The sequence below is a fragment of the Melitaea cinxia genome, chromosome 5 (genome assembly GCF_905220565.1).
Source record: "Melitaea cinxia chromosome 5, ilMelCinx1.1, whole genome shotgun sequence".
NCBI classification, from domain to species: Eukaryota; Metazoa; Arthropoda; class Insecta; order Lepidoptera; family Nymphalidae; genus Melitaea; species Melitaea cinxia.
This window is the reverse complement of record NC_059398.1, coordinates 725,844-751,421: the sequence shown is the minus strand read 5'-3', so window position 1 is coordinate 751,421 and position 25,578 is coordinate 725,844. Positions and strand designations below refer to the sequence as shown.

Sequence of the window (25,578 nt, the reverse complement as noted above, 5' to 3'; positions counted from 1 at the left end):
TATCCCCTGCTGCTTTATTTGCAGTATTAAGATATTCGGCCTACTAGAAATCAGTTTTAATAAATCGCATTTCACCCAAACGATACAAACAAGCTTGTTGTAATTAAGTTTAAGATTATGGAAGAGCTTATGTCAATCAGAACGTAAAAACAATGACGATATATTTTTCTTATGATATTCTAAATACGATTAACATATAACATAAAAGGTAACGATGCCAAATTCTCTAAGCGCATCAAAGAGTTTTTACTATTCTAATGAAAAATATTAAAGAACATATTACTTAAATAATAAATATCTTATAAACTACACACACGGTCGTGTGTTCCTACGGACGGTAATTATTAAGTGTTATACTTATTTTCATAAACATACATAGAAATAATACATATATGAGTAAATAAATACAAATATTACACCCAGACTTAGGCGGGAACAGAGCGCTACAAGCTGCGCCAACGGGCTAGGCCATAAATATTATTTATTATTAAGTATTAATACATGCACATTTGTTAACGACTTCAAAACACAATTTCTCTACAGGTTAACAATTATTTATTACTAATGAACTGTCCAAGCGCACTCAAACTTCAACTGATAATATCTTTGAAAGCGTTTCGATGGAACGAACGGCTTTTGAGAAGTCAATCACGAGAATTTCGACAGCCGAAATCAATATAATACTCAAATACAACAGTAAATCGTAAATATATTATATTTCGTCTATATGAAACATTTCTCCTGTTTATTTGGGATGTTGAGTCAATACAAACATTTAAATACAAATTCTACGTAAAACAGAAGATCACAATTACTGAGAACATGACAATATAAGAAACCTGATGGACGCGTTGGAGGTTACAGCACTGTCTGTTACGATGTCGGACGCGAGTTAGATGTCCGTTGATGGTGAACGATTAAAGATCCATATAGATAGACTAGCTGACTCGGCAAACGTTGTCTTGACGTTAAACGCTATTTAAAAATAGGGGTTGATGGTAGAAGGGTGAAAATTTAGGGTTTTATGTATTTTTTAACGCCAAATTATAATAAAAAAAAATAAATAAATATATTATCTAAAAATTAAAAAAATTGGAGTGGACTATCCTTAACATTTAGGGGGATGAAAAATAGATGTCGTTCGATTCTCAGACCTACCCGACATACGACCTAATATATGCACACAAAATTTCATGAGAATCGGTCAAGCCGTTTCGGAGGAGTTTAACTACAAACACCGCGACACGAGAATTTTATATTTTAGATGTTTATCGTGGTCTGAACGTTTGAGACTGTAGTATGTATATTACCGGAGTAAATCCCACTGGGTGCTAATGAGTACCTACAAGGCGCAAAAAAAAAATCAGATTATGTTTATTTATTACGAAAAAACACGATGTAGAAATTCTTTGTTATAATTATCGCTTCAAACTATTTACATGGACTAAACCGCAGATTACTTTTAAATATCACGGCTTCAAGTTGATATAAAATAAATTCCCCCGGCACTATGAAATTACAAATAAAACTAGACGAACGAATAAATATTATTTTTAAAAATAATCTCAATATTCATAATTACGAGCGTTGATAGTGAAAGTTATGACGGTAGCGTCTTTACTGCCGTTAATTGTTGATTCGATTCTCGCTCGGATATTTCGTATTTGTACAATTTTGCTTTATGGTCTAAGTGTCGGCTTTTGTGGGTCTCTCCACGTTAACTTAGTGTACTAGGAGAACATACAACTCTTGGAGTTAAGGAGAACTGGAGCTAGTTATTATTACAATCATCTGATAATGATTGTTTATTTTTGTATTGAAATCATTTTAGTTTAAATTACTATTGAATTACCGCCATGGTTTGCGGAGGTCAAAATGCATTTGCTGTATTCAAATTTCGGAATAATTCAATACGGATTAGAATATTAAGCAGACTTGCCAACGAACGCAAAAACGTTGTTTATAAAAGTACCCATTTTTATTTATATCGAACTTTGCGTGTTTGCATTTCTTAATTACAAATTAAAAAGTATTACAGCTCATTGGGTCAAAGGATTTCGAGTTTCCCTTCGTCCGAAAGATTCATATTTCAAGATAAATTATGATTAAACATAAATTTCAAGCTATTTATAGCTCGAGAGGAACGTAATTTTCGACCGTTTATCTTTTTACGATCACCAAAAAGTTTTACGGATATTAAGGATAATTTAACTGTCTTTTTTGGTTAAACCAGATTCTCACTTAAACGTTATGTTACTATTATTGATTTTACTGGCCAGTTTGTTGATTTTAATGCATCTAGAAAAGAGTGATTTTTATAAGATTCTATAGTACTATTTTATTGCAATATAAATACAAATGTATTTTTTATTTAAGACAAAAAATTGAGACATTAGTTTTGCCAATGCCAAATCAAATCGGTCAAAGACGCAGACGTGACATAGCTATAAATATGTATTTGTTAAGTGTATTAAAGCAGTTTGTTTATTAGTGTTTTACACGCACATAAACTTTATTACATTACTAGCTTCTGCCCGCGGCTTCATCCGCGTGCAACAGTCACTTTGGACTGACGCTAACTTTAACCCGCATTTAAACTGTTTACGCAGCGCACACAGCGGAAGCTCTAAAATGAAAAAAATACCCCCGATTTTGAAACATTTTTAATTACTGCTCCGCCCCTATAGATCTTAGCGTGATGATATATAGCCTATAGCCTTTCTCGATAAGTGGGCTATCTAACCCTGAAAGAATTTTTAAAATCGGACCAGTAATTCCTGAGATTAGCGCGTTCAAGCAAACTTTTTATATATAAAGCTATATATAAAGCTTTTATATATAAAGCTGAAGGGTTTGTTTGTTTGCTTTATAATATTAGCATAGACATGCGCACACATAAATCTTATATGTCTAACAATCTATCAAAACGTATTAGAAAAAGCTTTCAACGAGCTTAGTTAGTGATTGGCACTTATAGAAAAAACGTTAAGGCGAATCACTCAACTTTCTTTCGCACATCTATTTATAAGTCGACATTTATAATTTCACTTTCGAACAAAAAAGTACGCAACTAATAGCGGTAACGGTGACCCAGAGATGAATATATTATCGAGTAATCTTGAACTTGAGAATTGTTAGACGAATTCGATATTTATCACTAACGTGATAAGGTCGAAATGTGATGGTAAAAAAAAATGTGTCAAACAAATGGAACGAAACATGATGAATTGGAGTCGTGTGTAGGTTTGATGCCAGTCGCCACAAAAAATACGTTACACGCGACCAACTGTTCGCTTCCGACTACATTGATAGGCGTCTTTAGTCACGAGGATTTTAAAAATCATATATAAATATATATTTTATTTCTCGTTCATTGAAGATTTTTTATTTTATATATATTTACGTTACACTATGTCTTAAGTTACGACTTTAAAAATTACAATACTTTTTTTAAATAAAACTTGACTTGGGGAATACGCTGGTGAATGCGTGACGAGAGCGTTACGTAAAGTGTGATCGGGCGAAGCGAACGAAGTTGAGAGGGAGATATAAGTTAGTGAACACAGAAAGAGAGAGTTACGTTTCGTATATTAGTGTACTTTACCCCAGTCGTGTGGTCTACCTCGGAGGACCCAGCGCCGTCGCAGGCAGCTATATTCCGGAGTCTGCCGGAGTATGGCGACGTACGGTGCCCTGGTTTGAGCGGATCGCCTCAATGTGAGGAATAAGGCCGCACTGCGGTCGGCGCAAAGGATCATCGCGGTGAGGGTGATCCGGGGGTACCGTACGGTATCGTGGGCTGCAGCTACTGCTCTAGCCGGCGACCCCCGTGGTAGCTCGTGGCGGAGGTCCTTGCCGAGACCTACTCATACTTCTCGGGTAGGAGGGCTCTCGGTGAGAGCCCCACGTTGGACGGGATCCTACGGGAACGCCGGATGGGGCAAGAAGCGCTAATGCGGAGGTGGGGAGAGGACCTGGCGAAGCAGCCGTATGGCACACGCGTAACGGCTGCCTTGCGCCCGGTCCTTGAGCGGTGGATGCGCCGTAAGCGCAAGCCTCTCCACCTTCCGTCTGACGCGTTCGTTCGTTCGTCGGTATTGGACCCCTCATGTGCTGAAGCCGACATACGGTCTAGGAATGCCTAACCGGGCATCCTGGATATCACCAGTAAATGGGTTCCCCTGCGATACTAAAAAAAAGTCGTGTGGTCTAAAGTAAACTTTTTTTTTTTAATAACTAAGTCGTTAAAAATTTTCAAATAGGTATTTACTTTATTTTGTAGTATATGTCTTGAGTAAAATACATGTATTTCTTTTACTCTAGACAATTGTGAAAGTGAATACCGTCTGATGATATATTCAGCAAGTCTGGAATAGACAGCACTGTTAACAATGACATCATCGTTATTTTATAAGGTTCTCAAACAATGAGCTATGTAGCGACGGGCATACGGAGTTTGTAACTGTATTACCGAAGGCTCAATTACATTCGCAAGCATTAATCATTAGGTCAAAGGTTCTCAAATGGGCGGACATGCTCACCCGGTTATGAACATTCTAAGGAACGAACAAATATACGAGGAAAAAAGTTTTTTTTTTTTAGTAAAGTAAATAGTCAAACAAATTATAAAGCAAAAGCAACAATAGAACGACATTAAGAAAGACTAGTGACAAAGAAAGGAGGATTATACACTCATAGTTTTTCTGCCTATTGTACGAATCACTATTATGGAAGACACATCACGCAATAATTTTTAATATTTCATGATTTTGAGGTATATATTATCGTACGATACGTTTAAGAAAAGAAAGAATCCTAAAAACTGGAAAAATACTGAAAAAAGGTATTCGCGGGTGCAAAAAAAAAATTTCAAGGGTACGGGGGTTAATAACTTAGGGAACCTGTGCCTTAAAGTATGCTGTAGCACTTTAGGCGAATGTCAACATATTGCTACACTGCACTTTATTATAGCTATCAATTCACTATCGACCTGGATAATTGTCCATTTGCATGTTTAATCGAATTATAGAGATTGGGGACTAATTAAATGTATTCATAGTTCACGCCACTCCCGTAGCGCTAATTACGTTCTGCGAACACTAATTGATTGATTTGATTTAGGTAAAGCGTGAAACCTATTTCATTTTGAATGCTAGTGAATCATCAAAGTCGAAAACAATGTCATAGAGGTGTCATACAGTTCCGTATGACCGACATTGTCCATCTTAATTACATGAGATGACCTAAAAATATGATGTTATGTTCTCCGAATCATAGAACACGTGACAGATTTGGTACGAAGTTATACCACGATCTTTTCATGTCGTATAGAGTGGACGCTAGCGAGAGGGATTAAGTTAAACTATATATTTTGCGTATTATTTTTAAAAAATATATAAAAAAGTCAAGTAGCTTTTAAACAACTGAACTTAAACTACTAGACACTAACACTGCTGGACATAGGCCCCCTTCGTCATGTGGGAGAAGGATCAGAGCCTAATTCACCACGCTGCTCGAATGCAGGTTGGCGGATAATATAAAATATTAAACCATATTTCTAGTATAATTCAAAACTACTGAAAAGGCGTATTCTAAGAAAAAATCTTGCTAACAAACTTGGTAGTTTAATCTCCAAATCTGCTCTTACAAAAAATATCTTTGAGAAAAAAAATTATAGCAGTATTTAATATCGCTATAAAAAGCTCTGGATCGTTATATATATATTCATTACGTTTATCTTTTCAAGGTCAATAACGTTAACAAGGGACGCCATCGGTTTCCCATTCAGTGACCTAAATGCCCACATTATAGTTCTATTAGGATAACCATGATTTAAAGCCTCCCTTGGGATTCAGTGTGAATCTGATATTTAAACAAGAATCGAAGCTTTATCTTATATTAAACGAGCAATTCTTCTATATATACTGCACTCGTTATTTTTATTTAATACGCATTGTTATATATATATATATATATATATATATATATATATATATATATATATATATATGTCGGAGGAAGTAGTAAGAATGGAGTTGATTGCTGGTTACATGAAGAATATATCAATAAGCTTAGAAAATACTTTGTTAAATCATAATTATAATTTGTTTAATTTCTTAGATTTTTGTATTGTTTAAATTTAACTTAGTTTAAAAGTAATTTTTTACTTTTTTACTTAAAAAAAAAAAAAAAAGAAAGACTCGAAGATTCCGCAATGCTTGAAGACAAAAGATTTCGAGCAATGCGTCCTGCCTGTGTTAACATACGGAGCCGAGACGTGGACACTGACCAAGGGACTGGTCCACAAGTTTAAAGTCGCTCAACGTGCAATGGAACGGGCTATGCTTGGGGTCTCTCTCAAAGACAGGATTAGAAATGAGACTATCCGCGAGAGAACGAAGGTAACCGACATAGCCCACAGAATTAGCAAGTTGAAGTGGCAGTGGGCTGGTCATCTGTGTCGCAGGACCGATGGCCGTTGGAGTAGACGGGTCCTAGAGTGGAGACCGCGTCTTGGCAAACGCAGTGTGGGACGTCCTCCGGCCCGTTGGACCGACGATCTACGTAAGATTGCCGGTGTAGGCTGGATGAGGATTGCGGAAGACCGGGATGTGTGGCGCGAACTTGGGGAGGCCTATGTCCAGCAGTGGACTGCGATAGGCTGAAGTGATGTGAAAAGTAATTTTTATAAAGACTTTATTATTGCACATTATGTCAGAGCAGAGGGTAGGCCTCGAGCGGGGTCGAGGCGCCATCTTAACGTTCAGTGGTGAGGGTAGATAGATATACGGTGATTATCGCGGTGGATCATTATTATAAAATCGTGGTTGTTACGGTGTGGTTGGTTAATACTTTAGTGGAGTTAGATCGGTACCTTGAACCCGCTGCTCGAATTAATCGTTTGATTAGTGTTATAAGTTATTCATTGTGTAAAAATATTCAATAAACTTTATAGTACAGTGAATACTTTGTTTTGTGCTGGCATTTAACCCGATGATGACGCCCACTAGAACTGCTACCACTAATGATGATGTCGACAAGACTAGCGTTTCTCCGACATATATATATATATATATATATATATATATATATATATATATATGTATATATATATATATATATATATATATATAAATGAATTTTTCTCTGTATGTCCTTCATCTCAGATCTTCAGCAAAGTGTTGTGCATGAGGCCACAAAAAAAGCGAGCAGGGTACATATAGTTTCAGATATATTTGGCAGTCTACAATTTTTTAAGTTAATGTTGAATAGTGAAGGGAGATAGAGAAATTAGAAAAGGTAAACGAATAGTTTTCATATTACGATAGACATGTTCCTACATTTGTATAGCTTCAGAATAAAATGGGACCTCAAGATCTGTTTCATTTGAAGTAATAAACTGAAGGATACGAATAAAAATATCTGACAAATAAAGTGATCTTTGACTGTGAAACAGAAAAACAACATTTTTTATCATAAACACAAAGTTATTGATCTTTATCTGAGTCTAGTCAATTAGATCACTATATTGATTTGCACACAAAAGTTCACTAAAATCGGTCAAGCCGTTTCGGAGGAGTATTGTAACTAACATTTTGACACGAGAATTATATATATATATAAGATATCTTTGAACAATATAGTATAGACACAGAATGAAACAAAATAGTACAACACCTTTGAACTCCCGCGAATAAAATACCGTTTTTTTTTTCGTTGCCGCGGGGTTGAAACCTTTATTTTCATTTAGCTGCAGCGATTTTATTTTTATATTGTACGTGCATTTCCAGACAATAATAAATTTATAATACCAGATTGTTTTATTATAAAAAAGGTTAATACGTTTTTAAAATAGGTATGTCTTGATAATCAATAAATAATAGTCATCACATCTGCGCTTATATTAGTAGCCTAAAGTATAAAACAAGTAATTTTAAACGTAACTTTTTAAAAGTTAAAATGATTAAAAGAACTTATACATCACGTAAAAAACTATAAAAATGTATATTATATTGTATATTATTAATAATAACTATATAATATTCAAAACTATAATTTATTCGCTTTAACTAACGTGTCCCAATTGAGTGTGTCGCTTGGGCAACTGTAATACTAGTTAATCAGTTAAGACGTAATTATTTTTTGAATCTAAAACAGAGGTCGCACTGTCCTCATGCACATATATTTGAGATTATGAAAAATATATGAATGTCAAGATGCAATGTAATTGGATGACATTGGAGACTAGGTCGTGAATTCGACAATTGACGAAAGCTAGACTCAGTGCCGAAGTCACGACGGGAATAGCACCGCTTGACAGACATCACTGATACTCGTTAACGTTCCTAATTGATTTTTCTAGAGTTATTCGGTATGTTATGTCTAGACTCGATGTTAGATACCAGATGGTTCGATTAAGAATTAGTTAAACCACTACTATAAATACTAGCCGATAACCGCGAATTCGTCTGCGTCTGCTTATTATTTTAACAATGTTTTAAGTGCAGAAGAAAATTCATCAAAAGGTTTGGATGACAAAAGTGCAAGTGTAACGTATTTTCTATAAAATCTCTAGAGTGAATCTTAAATGAAACATAAAATTAAACATAAGTGTTACTTAGGTTATAGTTTTTCCGTGATGGATGTAAACGGCAAAATTTAATAATAATAAAAAAAAAACAATTAATTAATATTGATTAAGACTTAATAAAAGTCCGGTAATTTTTTAAATTATTTCTACACATTTTTTTTGCAATAATTAACGCAAATTATTACATAATTAAAAATAATTTTACAACGCGTTAAAAAATAAAAATAAACACGGAAACGAAGTGAACTTCAACTTGAACGACGCCATTATTAGCTGAACTACTCTTGAGACCAAACTGGTAACAAAACGAGACCAGATAAAAAGACAGCAATTTATTTTGTATAGAATTTAATATTGGCGCTTCAATTTTTATTTTTATTTTTATTGGGCTTTTCCAGTGTTCCCGTGCCAAGACACTGGGTATATAGGTACCTATTACGTGTTGTGGGAAGTGTTCTCTGAATTTTCTACATAACAATGACCTAGATTAATTTAAGGAACATACTTATCTACAACAAAAATAAAATTCCTTTAAAACCAACATTAAGAGCCATTTCACAATTTTACGCTCTGCAAGTTTAGGTAAATTTGGTCGCATCGCGCGAGTCGTACGAGCCGCGCGATCTTTGTGCTAGTAGGTATAGTGTGACAACCAAAAGACCATCGTGATCATTTTCTGATGTATAATAAAAATTATAACTATGGTATAAAATGTTTTTTACATAATTAATTTGTTAAAAATTTCAAGTATGTTATATAACAACAGTCAATAAATTTAAAATAAAATTAAAAAAATCAATTTTAAGAAACAATTTTTTTAAATTGATTTAGTTTTTTCAGTTTACGAATGAATCTAATATTTACGATATGAATAAAAAAGCATTTAATGACATCGACACCGACAAACATATTAATTAACAAATAACAAGACAAACAGATTGAAATGCCTATTTGTATTGATAGTGTGAGAAAAGAAAATTAAATTATACATTTGTTTACAGAAATTATCATTATATTATTTTACAGTCATTTTCGTAATATGTTTATTTTATTATGAAAGTATCAAATGCGTTTTATCCGCTATAACAACAGGCGCTTGGCGCGTGTGAGCGAAAGAGACGGCTGCGCAGAATTTGGCGTGGACCTTACCTCTAAGAGCGCTAGCGCTCGACTGATTTACCGGGCTTGATGCGTGGCAATATATACTATCTTTTTATTATTTAATATAAAATGTATTAAAAATAATTACATCTTTTAATTATTTTTTTTTGTATTCCTTAATGATGTAAGTTTACTTTGATGAAGATAGTTCGTTAAAATTTCTTAGTTTTCTAAGAGAAATATCGCTTTTAAAATTGTACTTATTTGGAAAATATTCGTAACTTTAAATTTTTTTTATCGTTTAATAGAGATACAAATGGAATAAAAATCTATGATAGTGGACAACAAAATTATATTCCACATATTATGATATTTTTTTAAAATGGTTTCAACGTAGAGGTTATTGAAAAGTAGGACTTCAAAGTATACATTGCGACCGTTTACCCAGGGAGGAGGCTGATGAAAAGGTTAATAATTTTATACACATAATATAAATAAAAATTCTGATCTGACTATGGACTACAACAAAGGTTGCTCTATTATATTTCAAGAATATAAATTACATTATTGCATCCAACACTGAGATTAACGACGTCAAAATATTACAATTTCGCGGATTGTTACCGATTTTTGTGAAATGGCTCTTAATACCCGATGATAAAAGCGTTATTTGTCTAATGGGTTCAAATAAATAATTCTTACAGAACAAAAAAAAAAACAAAACTCTTGGCCATCTGACGTTCCTACTTCAGTTACTTTCATTATAACATATATGATATAAGTTTCAGCAGATTTGGTGTCGACAAATAGACCATGCCTTACGAGATGGTATGAAAGGTTAGGATTTATAAACAGGATTGTACGGGCCATTCATTTTTAAAAGAATCAACAAACATGTATAGTAAGATGTATTTTCACACGCACACACAAACGCACAATTTAAGCAAACACATTCACGTAAGTAAACAAAGAGACAATCTAATTGCTTTTCCACGAAGAAATCGTCTCGAGGTATATTAGCGGGTTGTGTAGGGTCACCATAACACAATTTTAATGGCGGACGAGCCTTCTACAAACATGGGTTTTACGGACCGAGCAATTCTTGAGAAAAAAAAAACTATATATACCAAACCTATGACTTTAATAAAATTGAAAAAGTAAATATTTGAGATTTATAATAATTAAGTATACATATATATGTATAAGTAATAATTATGTTAAGTCATTTAGCATCTTGTGATACAAAAAGCGTTCGGGTATACTTTTCAGAAACGATTCAACCTAGCACAAATCCGGGTATATCCGGTCGCCTGGCAGCCCTATCTTTGCGAAATGTTTAAACTTGCGAGTTGACAAGATTCGTATTCGAAGAAATGACAGTTCCGTTGGTTTCGCGGAAAACAATCGGTCGTTATTGAGCAATTAGCAATCGACGTACGTCACTTATTGCACTTTGCACGGCGATTGCCGATTCTGGAATATATTCTCTAATATGAAAGGTTTTTGCTTATATTTAACTCCGTGTCATCGAACTTAATTTATCTTTTTTTGCATATATTTTAACCGATTCCAGATTTTTTTTTTAGGTACGTCAAACCTATAGAACTTTTTACTGGTGATGATTGGATGATTATTATTTACTACTAGCCCGTTGGCGCAGTTTGTGGTGACCCTGCTTTCTGCTCCGCGGGTTGTGGGTTCGATTTCCACCCCGAGTCTGGGTGTAATATAAATATTTATTTATATATGTATTATTTATAATTATGTTTATCGAAAAAAAATATATGTAGCTATATACCAGTCGGCTGTTATCTATAATACAAGCATTATGTTGCTTACTTTAGGAACAGACGACCGTGTGTGTATTGTGTAGATATTTATATTTATATATTTATATTATATTTTAATTGAAAGCTGACGCTTGTCATGTGGCCCCATTTAAATTTGATTGAGGTCTGATGAGTTCTTTTTGAGTTATCTCTAAAAATATGTATTTACTTAATTTTTATTTTTTTTCGTCGACCTACGTCGTATTACTGGCCGATTTAATTTAAGTCGTTCTTTTTTCAATTGCAAGAAAGGCAATTCTACAATATTGTTCTGATTGACTTAATTATTCTTTTTTTTTTTCGAGTTAGGTACCCGGTAACTAAGCTGGTACCGCACTGGAAGGTACTCACTTGTTAACTATTTATTTACTATATGTCTGTATTTAGAAACTGTAATAGGTCGACAGTATAAATTGTAATACAATCGCTATGACGACAAATTATAAATTTCAAGTTGGTTCTTCGTCTTTTTTTAAATTCAATACTAACAATTATGTAATGTTGAATACTATAACACGATGGTCGGAACCATTCGTGTGTTGAATTAGCAAACTCGTCCGAAGCTAGTTTTCGTACTATACTTTTAGGGTAATCTAAGTAGATCTAGATCTAGATAGATAGGCTTTGAAATACACAGGCCGCGTTAGCGTCTTCAGTGCGACTAAATTAGCCCTGCGTTCACCAACCCGAAGGCCCAGCGTGGTGACTATGGGCAAAACACATGAGACCTACCCGATATGCACACAAAATTTCATAAAAATCGATCCAGCCGTTTCGGAGGAGCATGTTAACTAACTTTAACACACCAGAATTTTATATATAAGATTTCGCCATGTTTTATTTTATTCGTCTTTTATATTTTCACATAAAATATAATTATATGTAAATTTTAAATATAACTTGAACCCAAATTTCGTTCATAATCAAATTGATCTTTTGCAATTTAATTAATATTTATTGCCAAGAATTTTACGTCAAAAGTGTTACTATATCGAAATAAAAATTAAGCTTATCGATAATATTCATTATAACAAATCCGGATTTCGGACGCTCGATACATAAATATGCAAATTAGTTATATTTAATAACAGCCACATAATTGACATTGACTGATCTTTTTTTTATTTTCAAATTATGTATAGATTGTATAATAACAGCAAAAACGGCAATCTGATCGACTATTTATATATGAATATTTTTAACCGACTTCAAAACAGAAGGAGGTTACTCAATTCTACCGTATATATTTTTATGTATGTTCGGGGATAACTTTGTCGTTTATGAACCGATTATGATAATTCATTTTTTGTTGGAAAGAAGATATCCTAAGTGTGGTACCATGATAAGGAAACCAGGATCTGATGATGGGATCCTAGAGAAATCGAGGGAAACCCTCGAAAATCCGCATAACTTTGTACTGGGTGTACCGATTTTGATGATTTTTAACTTAATCGAAAGCCGATGTTTATCATGTGATCTCATTTATATTTCATTGAGATCTGATAACAACTTTTGGAGTAATCTTTGATAATGCGTATGCGTACTTGACTATTTTTTCGTCGACCTACGTTGTATTACTTGTCGATATGATTGAAGTCGGTTTTTTTTTTTTCGTTTGCCAGCAAATACAATTATTATTACGAATGTTTCTTATTCTTCCAAGCTAAAATTATTAAACTGATAATAATGAAACTTGGTGCGTAGGCAGATAAAGATTTAGAATAGTACTTAGGCTACTACTATCCCGATTTATTGATATTATTTATTTATTTTTCGTCTGGATCGGAATAAAATTAAGAGACGCAGTTAATTTTATACAAGAAAATTTGGATGGATTAACCCAATAACTGAACTGATTACAATGAAACATAGATATAGATAGACATAGATAACATATAGGCTAGCTGGCTACTATTTATTAATTTATTAGCTCGGGATCGGAAATGATGTGTGTGTTATTAATACAAATTGTAAGCCTTCAACTGTACAAGCGTTTATCAGACGAGATGGTTACGATTAGTCACTACAGATGTTTCGGGCCACCATGAAAAATGACCCGAGGCCTAGAAAGCGACAGTGATTACGCAAGAGCCGAATCGCATTCGGTCAGTGACCGGCGCGGGCGCACGGGGAAAGTCGCGTTACTAAGTAATCACTGTTTAATTAACTCTCGTACGCTCCGAACGGTAAGGTTGGCCACTAAAATAGAATTTAATTGTTTAAATGTGTTACGATTAAGTTGCAAATAATATGCAAATTATTTTTATTAAAATTATTTTTAAATTAAATTTCATTGTACAATACATACAAGTTTCAAAAATTCGAAGACTTGATAAATAGGTATTAACATAGGACGCGATAATAAGGCGACTTAACGGTGAAAACTTACAAAATTTTGTTGAAGAGATAAGAGATAAGAGAGTTAGGGTTGCCGACATTTCTTGGAGAAAATATATATATACCTACACCTGCTTTTTCTAAACAAATGAAAAAGAAAACGTGAACTTACAATTTTACATACATAATACCTTATTAAAAAAAAAATTACAAACAAATGAATTGAATTACGATGGTATGTGTATCTGTCTTAAACAATACTGCATTTTTTTCAAACACGCATTTCTTGAAAAGTATAACCCCCCGCCTCCCATAAGACTTAAGCCTATACAACGGAGAAATGGAGAACAATGGAGAAAAAATTAAATTAAAATTACGACTAATTTTTATAAAAAAAAAAAAAAATATCTCAAATTATATAAATTACAATGCAATTATTTTATTCAAGCTAGTAAAAATATAGCAGTTTGTAATAAAAATACATTTTACTTTGGAAAACAATGTACAGTACTTTACATTAGTACACTCTGACTGGCCTATTTATTAGTGCAGGTTGCAAGCAAGGTAGGGCACAGTAGGAATTTCCTGCTCAAAATATGGAGCAGTCCGACTGGGGTAGTACCTCGACCTTACAGAAGATCACAGCAAAATAATACTGTTTTCAAGCAGTATTGTGTTCCTGTTGGTGAGTAAGGTGACCAGAGCTCCTGGAGGGATTGGGGATTGGGTCGGCAACGCGCTTGCGATGCTTCTGGTGTTGCAGTTGTCTATAAGCTACGGTAATCGCTTACCATCAGGTGAGCCGTACCTTTGTTTGCCGACCAAGTGACATAAAAAAAAATACGTGCCATGATTGTATAATTTCCATCTTTTGTCTGGGGTGTTATTTTATAATAATAAATAACAACGCTTCACACTCAATGGCCACCAGTACTCTATTTCGTGTGTCGGGGGTCCGGAAACACACACAATACACAAGCACAAACGCCCAGACCACGGTAAACATATGGCCAATAGAAATGATTGTCATGTGCTGGGATCGAACCCGCGACCGTTAGCGCAACAACCAGTGATGTGACCGCTGCGCCCACGAGTCGTCAATTGCAATTTTTATGTACAATTACTTAACAAAGTACATAAATATTATTAGTCGGAAGTTAGTTATACTCTGGCAATAAGTCTTCCTTAGTAACAGATGAATTTGTAAAATATATTTATATAATTATACTAAAATACAAAAGAACGTTCTTTTTTTAAACAAAAGTAAAAATCTTATGCAAAATTATACATTTTATATTATATTACTTAATAATGATAAATATTGACCAAACAACAAACTCTAAACGAATCCATACATCATTACGCTACTGTAGTAGACAACTTGTATTATTTTATTTACCAAAATATTATTATATACAAATACACAAAAAGGTTTAGGTCACAAAATATGATATTATGACTATTAGGAAGGTGCATAAAAAATAAAACCATTGTTAAAAAGTTTAATGTTAGAAAACAATTAAACTATAATATCTACAGATTTTAATTGTAAATAATTATCTATTTAGGTTTATAATAGAAATATATATATACTAGCTGACTCGGCAAACGTTGTCTTGCCGCTAAACGCTATTTAAAAATAGGGATTGGTGGTAGAAGGGTGAAAATTTAGGGTTGTATGTATTTTTCAATGCCAAATCATAATAAAATAAAGAATAAATAATTTATCTAAAAATTAAAAAAATAAATAAGGGTGGCTACTCTTAACATTTAGGGAGATGAAAAATAGATGTTGCTCGATTCTCAGACCTACCCAATATGCACATAAAATTTCATGAGAATCAGTCAAGCCGTTTGGGAGGAGTTTAACTACAAACACCGCAACACGAGAATTTTATATATTAGATATATAATATAACAGAAAAAAGTAGTAAAAACGTAAAAGTAAAAAAGTAAATTAGTATGACGACCTATATACGATGACATAGACAGCCGGTCAATCTGATTGGCTGCAACACATCAACAGACTGAACTTCGGTGGAAGTTGCAACCTACAATAGATGGACCACAATTGCTCATGGTCAACCAGCCGATCACACGATTAATAACCAATAAAAAAAGAGACTGTCTGATTAGTCCAAAAAATAAAACTAATAAAATAAGAAGTAATATATTATCAGCGTTATCAGAACATAGAATGCACGTAACAATCAAAAAATTTTATCTCTTCAATATTTTGCTGTGTAAATAATGTACAAATTACATAAAACGAATTCTACTTGTCACTCTGATTATGCGAACTTTGTATGTAAGATATTATAATAAAAAATTTCCATAATTTATATATCAAATATGAATTACGAAGTTATCAAAATCGGATTTAAAACTCACTTAAGAAATTATTTTAATCATGCTTACTAGTAAATCTTAAGACAAATTCTACGGAGAAGTGTATGGCTGTCTCAAAACTTGGTTGTTGCACTGACAGTCTCATGTAATATTTTTGTCTTTAAAACATTTGTATAAGCCTTTCAAATGTTAGTTGTGGTCTGGGTGATTGTGCTTGTGTGTGCTGTGTGTATCTAGATATTGGACACACACGTAAATTTTACTAAGAGGAAACAGGGTGTGAGACTATATTTATTTATGTCTGTATAATTAACGTGTTAGAATATTATATACAAATATGTAATTTATTGACTTATAAAATAGGCAAATTATATGACATTACATTAATTACACCCATGAACATATTATTGCTAAGTTAATAACTACTAATATATATCAAAATATTATTAAATTTCTAATAATAAACAAATATATTTAGAAAAATGTAATGCCAAAAATTTCTTTCACATTATTTAGAAAACTATTCTATAAGTTTTATATTTTATCTTTAAAGGAAACAAAAAAAAGAAAGAGAAGCCGGGATGTCTGGCGCGAACATAGAGAGACCAGCAGTAGACTTCAATAGGCTAAACTAATTGAGTGACTGAAAGGCAACAATACAATTTAACTTTCAATAGCCTTTGTCAATTCCACACAACAATCACAATAAATACGTCATCAATTATCTTGTTAGAAATAAATGCTTCCACACATCACAAATGAAAACTCCAGTAATGAGTAGGATCCAGACAAAATAAATTTAGTTATTTATGACTTGACCATTGAGCATGTAGAGACATTAAAATGTAGAAAAATGTTCAAAAATCATCAGTCGACTTACAAATACATATAATATAATATTTTTAACTTCAATTTTGTCAGTGTTACATTTTAATTTTAACATACTGAAGTTATTATTAGGTCGAGATTGAATTTAATTGAGGTTCCTCATATGCCTACAGTGTCTAAATATTAAGAGATTTAGACGACCGACATAACTCACTGACTTAACTGAGGTAGGGCACAGCAGGAATTCCCTGCTCAAAATATGGAGCAGCCCGACTGGGGAAGTACCTCGACCTTAGAGAAGATCACAGCTAAATAATACTATTTTCAAGCAGTATTGTGTTCCTGTTGGTGAGTAAGGTGACCAGAGCTCCTGGGGGGGGGGGGGGCGGATTGGGGATTGGGTCGGCAACGCGCTTGCGATGCTTCTGGTGTTGCAGGCGTCTATAAGCTACGGTAATCGCTTACCATCAGGTGAGCCGTATGCTTGTTTGCCAACCTAGTGATATAAAAAAAAAAAACTCCCGACGTAAATTCCTTACATAATATAGAAAACGAAAATAAATAATAATTATCACACAGCAATATTACAGCGTTGGTTGGCAAACAAACGTGACAGTTCTCACATGTTTTTAAATTCTTTTATTTTACTACTGTATCATTTATTATGTCGTTTTTGTTTTAATTAAAATATTTCAGTTTGCGGCCGCACATAACTGTGTATTGCGTACTTTCACTATTAATTCCAAGTTAAATATTTCATCAAAGCTGATGAACTGTTATAATCAAATTCTTAAATACGTATTTTAAATTATCCTCGTCTATAATTTATAAATGGATAATCAAACAGAATAAACGTTCAATTATAAAATTAATAAATTAAAAAATTACTTCCTAGAAAATGATATAAAATACTCATAGGGCGGCCTGTTGCACCAGTTGCGGATTATGCTATTTGACGGACAACGATACAAATAGACTTGACAGCAGGAGGTAGGATAGCCCATTAGGACCTGTTCTCCCTAATTAATTAGCTACAACTTTAAGATAAATATATGCGAGTAGAAATATCTCATAAATATAGTATAATTCGATGGTAAAAAAAAATCAAAATCTTTTACTGTCGGATACAGTCATCCGTCAAATACAACCAATTGGTGTAACAGACCCTTAAAGTTTTTGTAGTAGGTCAGATTATTCCCTAATTTTTTTTTTGCAAACAACTTATGTGACCAAATCAAAACAATTGCTAGATATAATTATTAAAAAAGTATTTGTAAGTTAGTTTTCTTTACAAATAAACTTATATGAGTACAAATTACTTAATAATGTATGTTATTATCTTATATAGAACAAACATTTAGGATATTTTCACTTTTCTAATGAGACACAAAATGTAAAATTACTATGACTTCTATCTACAAGATTTTTTTATAGTCGTTCTAATGTATACAAACACCTAATTTAATAAAGATTTAAAATTTAAATCTAATTATACTGAATGGTTCCATACACATTTCTCAGAAACACTTTATTGTTGTAATAATATCATAAAATTTAGATTGCATTATTATTAATTCTAAAAATACACAAAGAGAATTAACGAATTATAATTTCGCAGCAAATTAACTACGTCTTATTTTTATATAATTATGTTAACCTTGTAAATCAGCTGATGAGACCTTTGTTCTGGCCTACATTTCGTGTAATTCGTGAATTACCAACTTGTCGCAAATGAGTATGTGTACTTACCTCTTCACGGCGTTTGAGCCAGCGTCCACATGGACTCTCCTCCAGGATTTCACTCTCATCTTCGGAATCCTCGCCACTTTCCCTGGGCGACTTGCGCTCCTTATCGATGCTCCTGCCGCCCGACATAACACCGTTTTCGCAACACCACAAAAACAAACGTGGTCACCGCACAGTCAACTTATACTTCACTGATGTTTTTACGTAGAAAACACAGGGAAATATTTTCAAAATACACTTTTTCTTGTAACCATAACCAAGGTTGCAAGACTAGATGTCACTAACGTTTCAACCCAAACCATTATTTGTTACACGACACAGAATAGAAAGCCTTTTATACTCGAGATGTAATGTTTAAAGACTTCTCTATATAAAGCAATAGAACGCAGCGAGTCTAGTGAGCTTACTCATGATAATTGAAATAAATTGTTCGCCGGCGTATCTCTCGACGTATTTCTATCCGACACAAATATAAAACCACAGACACGTTTACTTTTTTTTTCTTCTATGTATCATAGACAATCATATTTATTTTACTTCTTCATAATATTATTAGAACAATAAATATAATAGATTATCTGTTAATAATAATTATTATTTAAGCATTATTTTATATATGAAAATAAAAAATCTTAACTAATTATATAAATAACAATATTAATTTTTAATTACGCCATCTATCTAAAAGTTTCAAAAATGTTTACATATAATATTATCTAAAAAAAATATCTTGTTTTTTTTTGTCAGTATATTTATAAAAAAAATCTAATATGTATATAGTAATTATAGCCTTTTTGTGATATAGTCAAGGTTTAATTAACTTGCTTAATTTTATATTTCGATAAATTTCTTGTAAAATGCATGAAAGCGACATCTCTTAGCAGGTTACAAAACTACTGCTAAGTTTCGCAACGAAAGAGACATTCTTGTTTTCATTTATTATTACTTAGGTATTACCTAATAAAATCTACTTGAAATAACTAGGTGGTGTTACTAACATAAAATATGAACAAACTATGATCTGTAATTCATGCAAAAGAAACAAATTAGGTAAGAAAGTGTGTTGTGTTGACTAGGTACTTTGGTTTTGTTCCTTTTTCCGTCATTGATTACCACTTTATAATTTCAATCTGTAACATACATTCGTACAAAATATATTAGTTAAATAAACATCGAACCAACTTCAAAAAGAAAGGAGTTTACGTTTTCGTCCGTATGATGTTTTTATATGATCGCTGACATATAGTGCGTATGCATGTTCTATTTGTTGCTTTTTAACTTTTAGGTAATCCTACACACTACTACTATGACAATTTTGTGTACAATTGTACATAACTATATACTTACGACACCAAAAAAGTAGGTACATAACGTATCTACGAGTATATTAATCAATATATCTTCTTAGCTGGTCTGAAAAAAAAAAACATGAGATGGACTTAGACTTTATAAAAAATAAATAAAGAAAATGCAAATAATACAATCGTCGATAAGTGTTCATAGAAGCAAAAGATTTACATTTATTCATTATAAAGATATCACACACTACTTATAGAGTTTCCGAGTAAACTGCTTTTATAAAAATACTTTTAGTTGTTGTTTAAACTTGTTCTGAAAGTTCAAAGCTAATAGGTATATAAAAGTTTGTAATTGTTAGAATGGTTTTTGAAAGCTAAAGTTCGTACTTTTATAGCTTCTTTTTGTGATGTTATTAATACGGATATACCTACCTCTAGTGTTACGTTCGCTAGCTTATTTCTTCAGTTTTTCTCGACGTTAATGTTGGCAACTAGAATTAAAATAGGTATAGTAAAAACTTTTTATAGTTTATCTCATAAATTTAATTTATTAGATAAATGTGATTTTATAGGTAATATATGATTTTAAAACAATTAATAATACTTGTTACAGATACTAATATGATACTGTGACTTCAAATCGAGCCTAATTGTTTTTAAAATTAATTTCGTGGTAAAATAAAATAATCACTCAGACCACGGACCAACAACATAATTTCATGTGTAGGGATTGTACCCGAAAACCCTATGGCACCAGCCACTTATTGTTACCACTGCATTGACGCGTTTGAAAATAACATCAGAAATTTATTTACTTTAATAGCTTTGTATTAAAAAACAATTCATTTTTCTTTGTGGGTTCTCTTGAAACAGATGTTTGTTTTATTTACACCACCCGTTACAACGTATTTAACGCAAGAACGATTGTCTACAAAAGTTACTTTCTATAAATTTGTGGGTTGAAGACAATCTAAGTCAGTTCGCTATAAATTTCAAACATCTTGCTCTTCGCTCGTTCGCGACGTGACATTCATCTTTACGGCGTCTTTACGATACCCCATAACCGAGTGATGGGAAAAATACGAGTTTCAGAATCAACTGCATTAAACTGCAACGCTTCCTCGCCATTGAATTTATGGTTTAGTGTGAAAAATAAAATTTATTATGAGATAAGTTTGGATTATACTAACGTATAAAATTTGTAATGAAATAATCATAGTGGCTCATTTTCAATCCATCCATCATAAGGCTGAAATAAAAAAAAAATAGCAATGCTAGAAAATCACTTCCTGATGAAAGAAGTATAAATAAAACAAGCCATAGTGTGAATGTTGACAATAGCTCAGAAAGAATATACGCTACATTATTTTATTTAACTTAACTTATGCTGCATATTGCTCCACTGCGTGTGCGCGAATTTTTAAACGTAACATTATGAAGCAAACGGAAGAATAAAAGCCGCGTTGAGCGAACAATTATCATACATAAAAGAATAACAATTCGACTGAAATACGAGTAATTCTTTCATAAATTTCTGTACAAGTGCCAAAAACTTAGTCGGCCTTACCGCTCTCATTACCGCTAATGACATTTACTCTCCAGGCAATTCCGCCGTACGATCTCTTGAATTTAAATATTTATCAGCATCAGATTGCAACTTACAAACTCAAATGTTAAGTTTTAGTCTCGCATTCTACTGAATTCCATGCGCTATGCTGATTTTTTTAATAATTATGTATTTTTAGAGTTTACACCTTAAGAGCCATTTCACAAAAATCGGTAACAATCCGCGAAATTGTAATATTTTGATGTCGTTAATCTCAGTGTTGGATGCAATAATGTAATTTATATTCTTGAAATATAATAGAGCAACCTTTGTTGTAGTCCATAGTCAGATCAGAATTTTGATTTATATTATGTGTATAAAATTATTAACCTTTTCATCAGCCTCCTCCCTGGGTAAACGGTCGCAATGTATACTTTGAAGTCCTACTTTTCAATAACCTCTACGTTGAAACAATTTTAAAAAAATATCATAATATGTGGAATATAATTTTGTTGTCCACTATCATAGATTTTTATTCCATTTGTATCTCTATTAAACGATAAAAAAATTTTAAAGTTACGAATATTTTCCAAATAAGTACAATTTTAAAAGCGATATTTCTCTTAGAAAACTAAGAAATTTTAACGAACTATCTTCATCAAAGTAAACTTACATCATTAAGGAATACAAAAAAAATAATTAAAAGATGTAATTATTTTTAACACATTTTATATTAAATAATAAAAAGATAGTATATATTGCCACGCATCAAGCCCGGTAAATCAGTCGAGCGCTAGCGCTCTTAGAGGTAAGGTCCACGCCAAATTCTGCGCAGCCGTCTCTTTCGCTCACACGCGCCAAGCGCCTGTTGTTATAGCGGATAAAACGCATTTGATACTTTCATAATAAAATATAAATAAAATAAACATATTACGAAAATGACTGTAAAATAATATAATGATAATTTCTGTAAACAAATGTATAATTTAATTTTCTTTTCTCACACTATCAATACAGAAAGGCATTTCAATCTGTTTGTCTTGTTATTTGTTAATTAATATGTTTGTCGGTGTCGATGTCATTAAATGCTTTTTTATTCATATCGTAAATATTAGATTCATTCGTAAACTGAAAAAACTAAATCAATTTAAAAAAATTGTTTCATAAAATTGATTTTTTTTATTTTATTTTAAATTTATTGACTGTTGTTATATAACATACTTGAAATTTTTAACAAATTAATTATGTAAAAAACATTTTATACCATAGTTATAATTTTTATTATACATCAGAAAATGATCACGATGGTCTTTTGGTTGTCACACTATACGTACTAGCACAAAGATCGCGCGGCTCGTACGACTCGCGCGATGCGACCAAATTTACCTAAACTTGCAGAGCGTAAAATTGTGAAATGGCTCTTAAGAGTGTATGCTACCTCAAATTGCTCATTTCCCACTCGGCAGGATGTCCATATCTTCCAAACTACTGAATATTTAAGTTTGAAATTTATATATGGTAAAGTTCAGGACATAAACTATCTTTCATATGTTTCGAAAACACGATTCCGTAAAATTTTCTCGATACAAAAAAATCGCAAAGTTACCTCTATTTTTGTATTAAAACCGTAATATCTCAGTAAATATAGAAGCTATGGACTTGAACATTTTATATGTTGCGGTTTTGAAAAAATAACTATTGGTAATGTTTGTGGGGAGAAAATACATATAATTCGCGCGATAAACAACCAAGCGCTCTCAATTCTCATGTGTATTTAGTACGGGTGAAATCTGAATTCGAGCTAAGGTAGTGTAGACCCTTAATAAACGATATAAGGCGCGTGATATGGACGAAAATATGGGAAGAGTCATGTTGAAACAACGAAACAGCAGTGACAATGAGAGTGACGCACTTTCAGTTACAGCAAGATATGGGTATAAAGTATACGGGCATTTACCGTACCGATAACAATAGCAAGTGTCTTTTATTGTTTTGATAATTTTATAATATGATACATACACTTAATATACTTAATCTGCTGTGTGGTTACGACAGGAAAGAATATAGCCACACGCTCCCTTCCCGTGGGTGTCGTAAGAGGTGACTAAGGGATAGCACAGTTCCACTACCACCTTGGAACTTAAAAAGCCGACCGGTGGCGGAAAAGCCATCAAACTGCTGGTTTTGAAATATACAGGCCGAAGATGGGCAGCAACGTCTTCGATGCGACAAAGCCAGACATGTGGTCACCAACTTGCCTGCCCAGCGTGGTGATTATGGGCAATACACATAAGTTCACTGCATTTTGTGCGCGAACTTGTGGAGGCCTATGTCCAGCAGTCGACTGCGATAGGCTGAAGTGATGATGACATTTAGTGGAACATTTTAATTTATAAATTTAACGGTAATCGTTTTTAAAGAGTAAACTCCAGTCGCTGACACACACACTTTTTCATTTATTAGTTATTTATTAAGCTATGCGATAAATTCACTATACAATCATCCTTACAAACCAGTAGCAGACATGATCTTTGAATGCAAGTGGTCGGTTAAACAGCTTCTGTATTCATAATTACAGAATTAAGAGTATGTAAGTGAGGATCAAAATACTTACATATAAATTGTTCCAGTTGAAGTTGAAACTTTATATAAATATGAAAGGTTTTTCGTACTGACCAATAGTTATAATTTCATGTTGAAACTTGTGTGATAAATAAATTATTCATACTTATTGTCGGCACGTATAGACCGGAAACTTACAGAAATTTTAAACTACCGCTTGTTTCAATAAATAACCGCAGGACACAATTTTTTCTTAAACTGAATTAATTTCTTCCAAGATATGTCTAAGGAAGATTATAGGCTGTAGAACATTAAGCTGTTTCTCATAATAACAGATAAGTAAACTTAATCATCAAGTTTAAAGTAAGAAAAGAGTAGAATGAGCAAGTTGAAGTGGCTGAGAGCTGGTCACGTGTGTCGCAGACCCGATGACCTCTGGAGCAGACGAAGCTGGATGAGCATTATGGACAGCTGGAATATTTACCGTAAACTTAGGGAATGCTTTGTTCATCAGTAGACTGCAATAGGCCACAGGGAACGTCGGAACCTTAAGTATATCTGAAATTACGTCAGTCGTCAAGTGTTTAACTTAAAAAAAAAATTAAGTTGATCAAAGTCAGACTCTACTGACACAGACTGTAACTAGAGAAGTTATTTGCAAAGCTTACGTCCATCTTGATGCCTGCGTTAAATTAATTAAGAAACTAGTGAAAGATCTACATTGAGACCCAGCTATAACTTAGTTATCCTAAGTCCGCGGTAAAGTAAATGTTGATTCTTCTATTATTCATCTACATTTAAAAAAATCGTCCAACACTTACTAGCAAGTATAGGTTACAATTTCTCTAATAGATTATTGACTCTAATAACATTTATGACATAATATCTAATAAGTGTAGATACAAATAAATAAAAAAAGTGTGTGTGTTCTTATGTACTCACGTCAGAAGTTATACTTAATTGGCGAGCTAGCTTCGCGTTGCTAACTTCTTCTTCGTTGACTAGCTAACTTCAGGGTGTCGTTTTTTTGTGACGGTGTACGCGCATCGTAAAAATTTACTCTCGTCATTTTTCCCTAATACGCCAAAAGAAGTATAACTTCAAAAAGGTTGAGAGTAAAAATACGTTACTATTGAATGGCAGACGTAATTTAATTAATCTATATAAATAAAAACGAATGTTATAATCGTATAACTCGAGAATGGGTCGACCAATTCGTCTGAATTATTTTTTATATGTTCCTTTACTACAAAAGAGGTTTTAATACAAAAAAAAAAAAAACTATTAACTTTTGACAGAATGAATGAATGTCCGGACGGACAGCTGATTTTATTATAAAGATATTTGACTTGAAGTAGTAAATCAAGTGTGTTTCCTTGGTTTGAAATAATT

The 25,578-nt window shown here is 32.8% G+C and overlaps 1 protein-coding gene across 1 annotated transcript in view; it reads right to left on the bottom strand.

The window, feature by feature from the left end:
- LOC123653382 (nuclear receptor-binding protein homolog) overlaps positions 1 to 19,056 on the bottom strand; it is a 110,208-nt gene extending 91,152 nt beyond the window's left edge. Inside the window, exon 1 of the mRNA XM_045589371.1 lies at positions 18,784 to 19,056. Within this exon, the coding sequence (XP_045445327.1) occupies positions 18,784 to 18,909 (126 nt within the window). The 5' untranslated portion in view covers positions 18,910 to 19,056. The remainder of the gene's footprint in view (positions 1 to 18,783) is intronic.
- Between the last annotated feature and the right edge of the window lie 6,522 nt (positions 19,057 to 25,578).